Source organism: Theropithecus gelada, chromosome X, assembly GCF_003255815.1.
Source record: "Theropithecus gelada isolate Dixy chromosome X, Tgel_1.0, whole genome shotgun sequence".
Taxonomy (NCBI): domain Eukaryota; kingdom Metazoa; phylum Chordata; class Mammalia; order Primates; family Cercopithecidae; genus Theropithecus; species Theropithecus gelada.
The window spans coordinates 21111411-21125285 of record NC_037689.1 but is presented as its reverse complement, the minus strand read 5'-3'; the positions used below and the strand labels follow the sequence as shown (position 1 = coordinate 21125285).

At 37.2% G+C, this 13875-nt stretch overlaps 1 protein-coding gene across 1 annotated transcript in view; it reads left to right on the top strand.

Annotated features, from left to right (window-relative positions):
- SYTL5 (synaptotagmin like 5) overlaps positions 1 to 13875 on the top strand; it is a 228208-nt gene that overhangs the window by 166617 nt on the left and 47716 nt on the right. Inside the window, exons 4-6 of the mRNA XM_025371943.1 lie at positions 7143 to 7258; positions 8685 to 8793; positions 11670 to 11804. Coding sequence (XP_025227728.1) covers positions 7143 to 7258; positions 8685 to 8793; positions 11670 to 11804 — 360 coding nt within the window. The remainder of the gene's footprint in view (positions 1 to 7142; positions 7259 to 8684; positions 8794 to 11669; positions 11805 to 13875) is intronic.

The window sequence follows — 13875 nt, the reverse complement described above, 5'->3', positions numbered from 1 at the left end:
TGATCTTACCAACACTTGGCTTCATGAAAATTTTTTACTTTTTTCAAACTGATAGATATAAAGGAATATCTCCTTATAGTTTCAATTTACATTTTACTGTTTAAGTATGAGGTTGAGCATCTTTTCATATATTTATTATCTTTTTGTGGTTCTTTTTCTGTGATATGAGTATTTATGTGTATTGCACAATTTTATTTTAGGTGCTGGTCTTTTCCTTATTAATTTGGAGTTACCCTTTATGCTTCATCTCTAAATATGTTTTTGCTTTGAAGTCTATTTTTTTTTTGTTGAGACGGAGTCTCCCTCTGTCGCCCAGGCTGGAGTGCTGTGGCCAGATCTCAGCTCACTGTAAGCTCCGCCTCCCGGGTTTTACGCCATTCTCCTGCCTCAGTCTCCCGAGTAGCTGGGACTACAGGCGCCCGCCACCTCACCCGGCTAGTTTTTGTATTTTTTTAGTAGGGATGGGGTTTCACTGTGTTCGCCAGGATGGTCTCGATCTCCTGACTTCGTGATCCGCCCGTCTCGGCCTCCCAAAGTGCTGGGATTACAGGCTTGAGCCACCGCGCCCGGCCTGAAGTCTATTATTTATGTTATTAATACAACTACATCAAATTTCTTTTGGTTAATAGCTGCATACATGTTTTTCCAACATTTGACTTTAAACCTTTCTGTGTCCATATGTTTAAGGTGAGTCTTTTTTATGTGGCATATATGTTATTTTAAAATATAGCATATGTTATATGTATTTTAATATTTGCTATACTTATATACTACATACATTATATATGTGCTATATATACATATACATGATATATATATTATATGTAATTTTTAACATTTAATCTCATAATATTGTTTCTTAAATTATAGTTTAGTCTGTACTCACTGATCACTGCAATATTTACATGTATTTCTGTTATCATTGCGATTCCTAAAATATTTGCATTTATTTATTTTATCTGTAGATTCATTAAAGTGTATTTTTCTCATTCCATGTTATTCTTTCTACTGGTATTCGTATTATACGCTTTTTTCATTTTCAGTGGTTACCCTGGAAATTATAACATTTATATTTAACTTTGCAAATCAATAGCAGAAAGAAGCTTGGTATTCTTAAACTCTAAATACCATCTTCCTGGCTGATACATGATTTTTGTCCTTTGTTTTAGACATTTCTCATTATATAATCCAACAATTTATGTAATCTCATTTTTCTTTATAAATCAATGTTTGTTTAGATTTTATATATTTTATCAATTGCATTGTTCACCATTTCCTTTTGTACCTCAGATCTATTTTGCCTCCTCCTGAAATATAGTTTTTAAAAGTTCCTTTAGTGAGAATCTATTGGTGATAAATTATCTGTTTTCATTTTGTTGAAAATTTCTTTATTTCATCCTCATTCGCGAACAGTGATTTCTGTGGATATGCAATTCTAGATTGATAGTATTTTCTCCCAGAACTTTGAAGATATATCATTGGTTTCTGGATTTCATCATTGCTATTAAAAATCAATTGTCATGCTAATTGTGATTCTTTTGTAGGTTTCCTTTTGCCTTCCTAGCTGCTTTTAAGATGTTCCCTTTGTCTGTAGCGCTCTATAGTTTCACCATAATGTGTCTAGGGATTTCTTTTCACTTTTCCTGATTGGAAAGGAAGAAAGGAATAAATGTACACCAGCATCTTTGTATGGCCAAGGTCCTTGTTTGTCTTCTTCACCTCTGTATTCTTAGCCTTAGCCCAGGGCCTGACACATAGTAGAAATGAAATAAATATTTGCTGTGTAGGCCGGGCGCAGTGGCTCATGCCTGTTATCCTAACACTTTGGGAGGTCGAGGTGGGCGGATCACTTGAGGTCAGGAGTTTGAGACCAGCCTGGCCAACATGGTGAAACCCCATCTCTATTAAAAATACCAAAAATTCAGCCGGGTGTGATGGTGAATGCCTATAGTCCCAGCTACTCGGGAGGCTGAGGCAGGAGAATCTCTTGAACCTGGGAGGTAGAGGTTGCAGTGAGCTGAGAGCATGCCACTGCACTCCAGCCTGGGTGACAGAGTGAGACTCTGTCTCAAAAAAAAAAAATCGCTGTGTAATTAATAAATGTATAAATAATTTGAATTAGTTTCCTTATGAATAAGAGAAGGGAACTAATATCTTATCTCAGCATGTCTAATAAGCATATCTTATTGCAGATGTCTCCAGTAGTTAATAGAAAATAAAGGAGCAAAATGAATCTTCTGGTCACTATTCTTTTTTGAGATAAAATTACCTATTTTCCCCTGTAAAACTATAAATAATTTAATTTGACTTTACATTCATATAAGCTTCCAAGTGAAGGTTTGAAAAGTCCCAGAGGTTTAGTGTTAAAGAAAACCAGGACCTAGCAAATCCTGAACTGTCAGTAATCATTATTCACAAATAAGTGTAGCCCACCATAATTTTAATCAAGCCCATTCTTCAGAGTATGACTTAGAGTACATAAAGTCTATGTCAAGTCTTGTGTTTTTCAAATACTAGATTGATGTGACAGACAGGGATATAAATTTTATAGTGGTCGGCATTTTTATTTTCTTTTGTCTTTTACCCCTTCTGTATTCTTACCACTCTACCCTCAACACACAAACATGCACACACACACACACCCCCCCCGCACAATCACAACCAATCATATGAAATACTATGTTTGTTATTCCTTGGACTCTATAGGTTTTCACCCTTCCTCAAAGCCTTGTTATAACTGACAAGTATGAGTTCTCTTCAGACAATTTTCCCAAATATAAAGCATGTGGGATTTCAATACAAATCCTGTCTCTGACATAATACCTTTATAACTATGTGAGCTTTAGTTTCCTTGTCTGTAAATTGGTAATAGTAATAGATACTTCATGGCTTATAGTGAGAATTAGAGATACCATATATAAAGTGACTAGCCTATTACTTGGTGACTGATATGCGCTCACTAAGTATTAGTTTTTTGTTGTACCAAGCCTTCTGTCTGCCTCCTGACAAGACCTGACACCTGAGAGTGTGACAAAGGCATAATCCCAACAATCTGGTCTGATATTTTCTCTGAAATGACAAATGACTCAAGTACATTATCTGAGTTGAACAAATACAAGATTTATAGTTATTATTCTCCAAGGGTAACAAGAGGTAATGACTAACAATTCTGGGAAGATCTTATTTGTGTTAGGTGTTGGCAGCTCTAAGCATACGTGGTAAAAGTGATATGGAGGCCCATTTCCTGGAGAGTGTAGACTGGAGGTGTCCACTTTCTTCTGTGACACATGAAACTGCTGTCAGTATGCTATCTACTCCATCTCACATCCAAAGAACTATCAAAAAAAAAAAAAAAACTAAGGCCTTGGCATGCCACTATTTAGCGATTTTTAGTCACTGAACTATAGTATTCCCCTTGTTCTTATTTCTTTTTGTGTACTCTTTGCCTCCTGCAGAAGTTAAAAACTCTTCTCTTTTTTTAATAAAACACCAGAGAGTAAATAGCTTAGGCTTTGAGAGCTGTGTGGGCTACCGCTGCAACTACTCAGCTTTGCAGTTGTAGCACAAAAGCAGCCAAAGACAGCATATAAACAATTGAGCATGGATATCTTTCAATAAAACTTTATTTATACGATCAATGAATAAAGGACTCCTTATTTAATAAATGGTGCTGGAATAACTGGCTAGCCACATGAAGAAGAATGAAACTAGACCTCTATTTTTCACTATATACAAAAATTAACTCAAAATGGATTAAATATTTAAGCGTAAGACCTCAAACTATACAAATCCTAGAAGAAAACCTAGGAAATACCATTTTGAATATCAGCCTTGGCAAATAATTTATTACTAATTCCTCAAAAGTAATTACAATAAAAACAAAAATTGATAAATGAGACCTAATTAATCTAAAAAGCTTTTACACCACGAAAGAAATTAATAGAGCAAACAGACAACCCACAGAATGGGAGAAACTATTTGGAAGCTATGCATCCTACAAATGTTTAATATCCATAATCTGTAATAAAGTTAACAAGCAAAAAGCAAATAATCCTATTAAAAAGTAGGCAAAGGACATGAACAGACCCATCTCAAAAGAAGATATACAAGGAGCCAACAAGCATATGAAAAAAAAGTTCATCACTAATCATCAGAGAAATGCAAATCAAAAGCACAGTGAAATACCATCTCACATGAGTCAGATGGTTGTTATTAAAAAGTCAAAAAATTACAGATGCTGGTGAGGTTGTGGAGCAAAGAAAATGCTTATACATTGCTGGTGGGAATGTAAATTTGTTCAGCCACTGTGGAAAACAGTTTGGAGATTTCTCAAAGGACTAAAACAAAACTATTACACCATTCGACCCAGCAATCCCATTACTGGGTATATACCCACAGGAGAAAAAAAGTCATTCTACAAAAAAACACATGTACTTATATATTCACAGCTACACTATTCACAAAAGCAAAGACATAGACTTAACCTAGGTGCCCATCAACAGTAGATTGGATCAAGAAATTGTGGTACATATACAACATGGAATACTATGCAGCCATAAAAAATAATGAAAGGAGGCCATTATCCTAAGCGAATTAATGCAGGAATAGAAAACCAAATACTGCATGTCCTCACTTATAAGTAGGAGCTAACCACTGGGTACATATGGAGACAAAGATGGCAACAATAGACACTGTGGACTCCTGGTGGTGGGGGCAAGGATTGAAAAACTACCCATTGGATGCTATGTTCAGTACCTAGGTGACAGGATCATTCATACCCCAACCCTCAGCCTCACACAATATACTCACATAACATATGGATAATCTAGGATAATCTCACTATTTAAGGTCAGCTAATTACTAACCTAATTCCATCTGTAATGTCTGATCATATCAGCACCTGGATTAGTGTTTGATTGAATAGCCAAGAAACAGGAGACATCTTTCGAATTTAGAATACCACAATTGTCACCTGGATTTCCAACATTGTGATACATAAGTATATAGATCATTTGAAATGTATCCATAAATAACTTAACCTATTCAAGCTTTTGGTTTTGGTAGGTTATATCTTAGATTTGAACATATTCCATAAGCATATTTTATATAGTTACTGTTATGGGGCTTATCCAATAGTCTGGGCTTCTCAGTAGGTAATATAGCCACTTGGGAGTAAATCTATGATAGACAAACTATGGTCTGATCTTTCAATGAATACCTTTCTCCAAGGTTAACATTTTCACTTTTTTTCCCAGTAGTGGAATGGTGTTTCATATAGAATTTACCTTTGCCTCATAGATTCCGAAGCAGATTTCAGGATAATTGCTGTGGGGAACAAGGTTGACATATTTTTCTGGAGTGACTTTTCTATTTGGGATCCAGCTATTGATTTTCAAGTCCAATAAGTTGCTGAATCAAATGGGTATAATACTCTGGGACTTGAAATGTCTATTTGACTCTCAGTTGCTTTTCCTCAGCCACCATATCAGACATGTCACCAATTCTTACTGATTCTCATTCTCAATGGCCCAAGTGTCTGTGTCTTTCCCTTTACTCCTCACCTCCATGATACCCTGATTTGCATCTTCACCATTTTCTATCCTCTTTATTGTTTAACTTTCTAATTTGCCTGCCTACCTCTGGTTTCTCTCGTCATATATTTATCCAGAGATTATGTGATTCAATCTAAACTTTAGAAAAACTGCTAGAATGACACTCCAGTTCTTTACCTCAGCATTCAAAGATTTGGCCCCAAATCCTACCTTTTAACTCCACTTTTCAATAGAATTCTCCACAAATCCTTTACCCTAGTTACATAGTCCTATTTACTATTTTCAGAACTTGCCCCATAGAGGTTTTGGGACAGTAATGCTCACCTAATCAGCTAAAGCCGTTTCTTAATTTTTAATTAGAAATATATTTAGTCTACCGAATGACTTCTACGGCTGTTAAAATCATTGTGATATGCCTGAAAATGACTTTTATAGCAGCATAACTACTATAGGTTGAATTCCAGGTATTCTAATTCATTCCACAAATATTTCCTGAGTGCCAGTTACTGCTCCTAGAAGTGGTGAACAACACAGCCAAGGTCCCTGCCCTCATTTCACTGACAATAATGAGAACTATGAGGATATGAAAAGAAGGGTAATGTGTTAAAATTATGGGAGAATAGTCAGCCATTCATTTGAAAAACATTAATTGAGATCATAGTCTGTGAAATACTTTCTTGTAGGTACTATGAAAAAAAAAAGATGAAGCAGACAGAAATCAGTTCTCAGAGCATTTACAACCTAGTAGACATGAGAGGATAGAAATAATACTGAAGGATGCTATAAGTAGTGGGAGAAGTACAGACAAAGAAGAGGATTATAAGCATTTCAGGAGGGAAGATGAGGGTGATTTCATGTAGCCATTGCAGGTAGGGCTTAAAAGATGGGTGTGACTATTCAAGGATCCTTCTTTCCCATCTTTAACACTGAATTTATTACCAAATCCAGGCAAGCAGTTCCACCACTTACAATTTGAATTTATTACTCCTCTCTTAGTCTTACCATTGCCCTAGCATGGATGCCATCATCTGTCTCCTGGACTATTACAATGGCCAATCTGTCTCTTCATCCTACTCTCTCATCAGTCTAACCCACTGTACATGTTATATCAAAGAATCTTTCCAAAACAGAATCTGATCATGACCTCTTTTTCATTCAGAACCTATATTTGATCTCTATTGTTTGCACTGAAGATCATTTATCCACTAATGCAGTGGTTAAGAACTTGAGCCCCAGGTCAGACTTACTGGGATGGGATCCTGGCTCTACTACTTACCAACTGTGTGATAGGAGGCACATTATTTTATTGCTCTAAGTCCCAATTTCCTCATCTATAAAATTAGGATAATAGTGTCTACATAAGGTTGCTATGTGGATAAAAATATATGAAGTGTGAACTGCAATTAGCAAGTACCTAGCAGATAGTAAATATTCAATTAATACTGGCTATTATTATCACCATAAAATACTCCAGAGATTGAGATAAACTTTGTAAATAATTAGCTGTTTTCAGTTTATTAGGGATTTTTGAGAGTTAATTATGTGGCTAAATAATTGAATTTCAATGCTCTTCCCTTTTCCCTTGAGTAGGCAGCTAAGGATTATAACTGGTGAGTGGTTTTTTGAAGAAAAGGCAAAACGTTTCAAGCAAGTCAATGTTCTCGGCACTGATGTTGTCCGACAGTCCATTTTAAGAAGAAGTCCAGGTAATTAAAGCAAATGTGTGGTTTCACAACTATTTTCATCTTCATTTGGCTAACTAAATAACTTCCCTATGTTATGCAGTTAATCGGCACAAATGAGTTTCCTGAATCCCTTAGGTCATTTCACAACTTGGTAGCATGAAATCTAAATACGTAATTCATATAGGACAAGAGGAAGTCAGTAGAAAACAAAATTCACAGTGATTTTCCATATATCTCACCCACCAAGATTTTCAAAGAAACCATTTGTCTCCATCATAGACAGTTCTCTTTCTGAATGCACATCCAATATTTTACTGAACACTTAAGAAAGTAACATAAAAAAGATGAATTAAATGATTCACATTGTGAAAATAATCCTTGATTTTTTTCAACAATATTTATTTCCGATTTCTTTTAAATGTTACTTTTTAAATCCAGTGGTTCTCAACCAAGGATTGATAATGTGTACCTTGTCTCCCTCCCTCAAAACGGGAGCATTTGGAAAGGCAAGGGGGACATTTCTGGTTGTCACAATGACTGGTGAGTCAATGACATTTGGTGGGAAGGAGCCAGAGATGCTAAATGGCTTGAAATGCATAGTCTTACTGAATGAATACTGGCTTCAAATGAAAATAACACTCTACCTTGACAGTGCTTTTTGGTGCAATTCAAACTACAATTCAGTTAAAGATGGAGTAAATCTTGTGATCGGGAGCGTGTTTCTCATATGTGGTGTAGTAAAAGCAGAACAAACACCTTTCGGCCTGTTTCTAGGCTTATCTCATCTTTCACACAGAGGAGACAGGTGCCCTTGTATTTAAGTCTGGCACATATGGCAAGGAGGCTTGGAACTGATTCCAGTGTTACTTCTGGGTGTGGCACTAGCAAGGAAAGGCTTTTGCACATGGGTCACACGGAGAAGATACTACAGAGAGATAGTGTGGAGTACAGTTAGAATTAGACAGTCAGCCATGGCCTCTTCTTCCACTCAAACCTCAGTACCTTCCAGAATGTAGGCAGTTCCTAAAGTCACAATGTATTGCACAGATGCCCACCCTCCCAGGAAGTGTGGTTTATATGCCCAGAAATTAGGACATCATTTCTATAACCTCATGCTAGAACTCAGTCTCCAGGGATTTGAAGATCTTAGGAGACCATGTTCCCCTGCTCTAAAAATATCAGCAGAAGGCTGATGCAGTCATCCCTAGAAAGGTTATCTCAGTAAACCTCCCACAGATGAGTCCAGGATCTTTGTCTTCAGTTAACTCTAGAACACTCAACAAATTAGAAATAACTGTGTGACAGAAAAACTTGGGATGGGAATGGCATTGCCAATTATTATAGACTTCCTTGCCTTGAGCTAATCTGGGAAAGTGAAAGCAGAATATAAATTTGCTCTCATTTCTGGCCATTTTGTATGTCAATTTCTCTTCTGATTGTTAATGAGGAGCTGAAGAAGTACAGAGCCAAGAGCAAACCTGCCAGGATGCAGAAAAGTCTGACACTTCACCTGTTGCTGGGAAGAAGGCCAGCCATGATGGACCCAAGAGAAAGGGGTAAGACATGGTCTTTCTGAGGGAATTTTTGATCTTTATTCCAGACGCCTCTGAAATGAAGACTCCTTAATTTTTCAAGTTTGATGTCACATCAGTGACCCAGAGGAGGTCAGAGACTCAAACAAAGTAACACTGTCTTATCATTCTCCTCAGGAAATGCAGTTTTAATACTTTTCAACAAGTAAATATAAGTCCTGTCTGACCTAAGCACAGAAGAGTTTTCCTTTCATTTGACATATCCGGTCTTGCACTATATGGTTCCCATTACTTATAGGTAGAAAGTTTCATGCCAGGGCCAGTCTATAAAGAGGTGACAACAGTTTCTGTTGTACAATGTCAATACTTGTCCCCTCCAACCTGTGTGCTGATATATGATTTTATCCAAAATAAAGATTTATTAACTGAGCTTAAAGCATCATATTCCCTATTTAAAATTCAGGCTTCCTTAAGAAAAAAAGTCACATTTGGCCATCACAGTAACTTAGTTCAGTAAATGAATACAGGATATAGATGTCAAGTACTGAGAATAGGAATGGGAGGTACATAAGGGAGCAAGAAGTTTCTTTCAAGGGAGAAAAGTGGATCCCAAAATATAGGCTATAAGGACCAAAAGGAAACTGCATTTTTCAGTTTTTGTTTCTCAGGCAGCTATTGGCCAGTTTTTGTGGCTGAAGTAGTGAGAGTTCTAATATGCACCAAGTCATTGTATGGTCCTTTCTGTTTTTTTATTATTACTGAGATGGGGTCTTATTATGTTGCCTGAGCTGGCCTTGAACTCCTGGGCTCAAGCAATCCTCTTGCCTTGGCCTCCCAAGTAGCTGGTACTACAAGTCGTGTGCCACCATGCCTGGCTAACTTTATGGTCCTTTCCAGACAGCATTGTTTCATTCTCTCAGTAGAATACAAAGTGAGATGGCGCTAGTGTTAGAAGCTTTATCTGGCTGTACAAAATGTCTAGGGTTCTTTTAGAATCTTGGGCTGTCAGTGGGAATACTATCTAAATTTCATCTAACTCAAGCACTCATGACAAACCATGTTTTCATTGATGAGCAGAGATGAGTTGGAAAGATAGCCTAGAGTATCCTATGTATTCTATCCTATGTATTGACCCTTCCTACCATCTTGAGTTCATTTATCACTCTTTGGGTCATCCACAATGCTTTGTGCCTTTGCACCACCAATCATATTGCACTCTGACACCCCCTCAACACACACACACACACACACATACACACACTTAATGGTAAGCTCCTTTAGTGGTAGACCAGTGGTTTCTTTGCTTCTGTGTTGCAGTATCTAGCATGGCACCTGACTCATCAAAAACAATCAATGGCTTGATTGAATAAGTAACTCAGAGCCCACAAATGCCTCTAGGAGTTGTCATTTGCAGACCCCAGCTCAGGCATCATAGAGTAGGTTACAGAATAGTGGACTTGGAGATGGGAGACAGTAACTAACTCGCCAGCACAATCAATTATGCAAATTCTGAATCATTCAAACCATTATAGCACTGGGTTGAGCCTTAAGTTCTGATTGTTCTCAGTCATCAAGGAATATAACATCTAGTTAGGGAGAAAAGGTACACACCTGAAAAGTTACTAAGTATAAAAGAATTGCAGGAAAATTTAAGATGGCAACGTGAGCTTCCTAAAAGCCTTTCTAAAGCAGAGGAGGGTGTTCACCACAGAGATATCCTAAGGTAATAAATTACTGAGTACATATAAATAAATGGGTAGGTAATAAATGCCAGCTGAGTATAGGAGCCATCCAGAAAGACATCAAATTGTACATGAGACTTAAGGAGGAGATAAATGGGGTTCAGGATCGCAAAACGGAGGAAGAGTGACTCCAGGCAGAGGAGATACCTTAAGTAGAGGATATGCATGAGGTGGTTCTCAGAGCAGCATACCTTGACATTGTATTAAGTGCTATTCTCACCAAAGAAAAATGTAATTTTCTAGTAGATTGAAGCTTCAGATGCTTTGACAATGACACTATTCCAGGAGTCTTTGAAACAGAGACAACATGGTAGATTCTATTAAAATTGTGCCAGTGCCTTTGGAATCCATTTTTTTCTCTAGAAAACTGTAGAATGTAAATGAAGTGTATCTCCCAATGCCATTACAAAAAGGAATACAGCTTTGATTTTGTTATTAAAGTACATTTGGAAACACCCATGTTTTGGGCACACGGTATCCTGGATCAGGACTTTAAGTTCCTAAAAGCCTGTTTTTGCTTAAATCCCAAATAATTTAGTGAAATGGGAATCTAATCAGATTTTATCCAACATGAGGAACAAGAATAAATGTCATGGAAGATAATAAAGGTGGTTTCCACCACATGAGTTTAGTCATTCGTTCCACAAGAGTTGGTTGGATTCTAGTATGTACCAGGCATCATTCTAGACTCAGGAAATCTGTCAAGGAGTAAGAAAGGCAGAGTCACTGCTCTCATGGAGCTGCAGTCTAATAAGTAGTTACCTCAGTTTGTCCAAGAGCATCATCCTGGTTCCCCTCTCTGAGCAAAGCGAGTTCAAGCTCTCTATTCTCACTGTTCCTACAAACAGACCCAGCTCAAGGAATGCATCTCCGTTCTCAGGTGACAGTGCTGAGTTCTCAGAGTAGGCAGTCTTTTGCTTAGTAGTGACCGACCAGCAAGTGGTATGGTCTTGAGAGAATGGTGTAACCTTCTCCATTATCAATCACCCTTGATACTGTATTGCAGAGGCACTGGGAACTCTCCTGATCCTCTCAGCCCTAAGGCTGCTTTATTGAAGAATCCTTTATTATTAAAAGTCCTAGAAATTGTATTCTTGAAATGATATTTTTAAATGCTTTCTTTCTTATCTAATTTTAAATACATATATATAATTTCAGATTTCTTCTTAGCAAGTTCAGATCAGCAACCAGAGGAGAAATCATAACTCCCAAAACTCAAAGTGGGCGGAGCTATAGCTTGGACTTAGACGGTCAACATTTTAGGAGTTTAAAGTCAGCTCCTGGTTCAGACAGGTAAGAGTCATACAGATTGAGCAATGAAGCAGATTGAGCAACCTGAAGATAAGGTTGATATACTCCCATTCATAGGGGGATTTTAGGTGTCTGTGAAATATTACCACTTGGAGAACTCCTAACACATAATATGAAAATTCAGGAAGATATGTTTTAGTTGATATGGAAAGCGCGCACCCTACTTCTAGAATTACAGCTATTGGAATTGCTTATGTCACCTGCAGGGATGAAACTTTATGTTCTGGTACTTGGGGCTGCAGTTCAAATGGAAATGTACGGGGCAGGTAAATGTTTTTCATTGACTTCTTGAGCTTTTTCTATTTAAGCTTCTGAAAAAAAGAAACCTCTGAGTGTCAAGTACATTCCTTGCAGCTTTTAAAAAATTATTAATAATTTTACATTTGAATTGCATCAGAGACTTTTTCATAAATTTCACTTCCTTTCTAGTTCCACCTCTTCTGACTGGAGGAGGAGGTTGTCAGTGGAGCCAAGTGAGAACGTCTTATCCACAGATCTATCACTTGTCAAGAAAAATAATGAGAAACACAAAGGATAGCCAAGAGCATAGTCATTTTGTATCAGGCGTGATTTTCTGTGTCCTATTGGAGCATAGTCAAGACCTATTTTCATGGTTCATGTATTATCGAAGCTAGCAATGAGAAAAAAATATCCACCCTCATATTTCACTGGTTTGTCCAACTGTTAACTCCCTTTCATTTGCTTGGATCTGGGGTAATTCTGCTAAGCCAGATAGTACAACTGGCAGATTTTTCTTTTCTCCTTAGGTTAGGAAGAATGCAAGCAGAATTGCATTCTTCCCTGTGATCCGTTTTAGAATGCAGACCAAAAAATTTCCTTAGAAGGGACACTATTTTGACTATTTGGTTATTTTTTCATGGTGACTCTCCATAGCTGTTTCTTTTGTCCCTATAACAGTCCTTTAAGCAAGCGTTACTTTATGTAAAACTATACAGAAAAAAAATTACAAGGAAGCATAAAGTCATTTGTCACCCATTATCAAAATATTAGCACTGTATTCAGTATTTCCCAAACTTTCAAGAATACTGATATATTCCCTTTTATGATTACAAACTGTTAAGCTATGGTTGCCTTTATCCTTGAAATAGTTTCATTTGTCTTCCCTTGGGGTAGCTTCATGTTGTGTCCCACAAAAACTTTCTATAAAAATCTCATTTTGGCTGGGCATAGTGGCTTACGTCTATAATCCCAATGCTTTAGAAGGCTAAGGCAGGAAGATTGCCTGAGCCCAAGAGTTTGAGGTTACAGTGAGCTATGACAATGCCACTGCACTCCAGCATGGGTGACTGAGCAAGATCTTGTCTCTAAAAAATAATAATAAATAAATCTCATTTTTGTTTTTCATAGTTGGACTCCTGACTCTGAGATAGTAGTGGTCAAAATTATTTAGAGACAGTAAGCAACTAATTTGGTGTTCTTTTTGCTCAGCCTCCTGGGACTCCATGGATGAGCCACCTTGGCTAACACTTGAGGCTAGCATTTAAGAAAAACAATATATACGAAAAGACAAAAGACAACGTTCCTTGTGAAAGAAAAAAAAAAAGGCTGCCACCCTAACAAAATTAGATCATGCTATTTTAAGTTATATGTCTCACAGTTACTCAACAAGAATAATAAGGGGCATGCTCTCCAGTATCAGTGCTTATACCGTAATGGAATCTGTCTGCCTGGGTTTACTTTTTGTGATCTTACCTACTGGTAGGTATAAATAACCAAAACTATAAAGCCATATGGACATGCATCACCAAATACTGGTATATTGACCCAGGAACATCTTGTTCTTGTTGTAAGCTGAAAGGAATTCCCTAAGTAGACTTTATCTTAAATTGTAAATACCTGAAATGGCTTACACATAGTCAGAACATTGTAGTTAGGAGTGCTTTGGCTTAAGCATGCTAAGAACAATGTTTTCCCATGAAGAAAGTGAGTAAAGATGCTCGGGAGATCAATAGAGCAAAATGTCCTTTCCCTTGAACGTGCATTTATCACAATGATGACTCATTAATGAACTGCCACAGTGAGATGAGTTCCA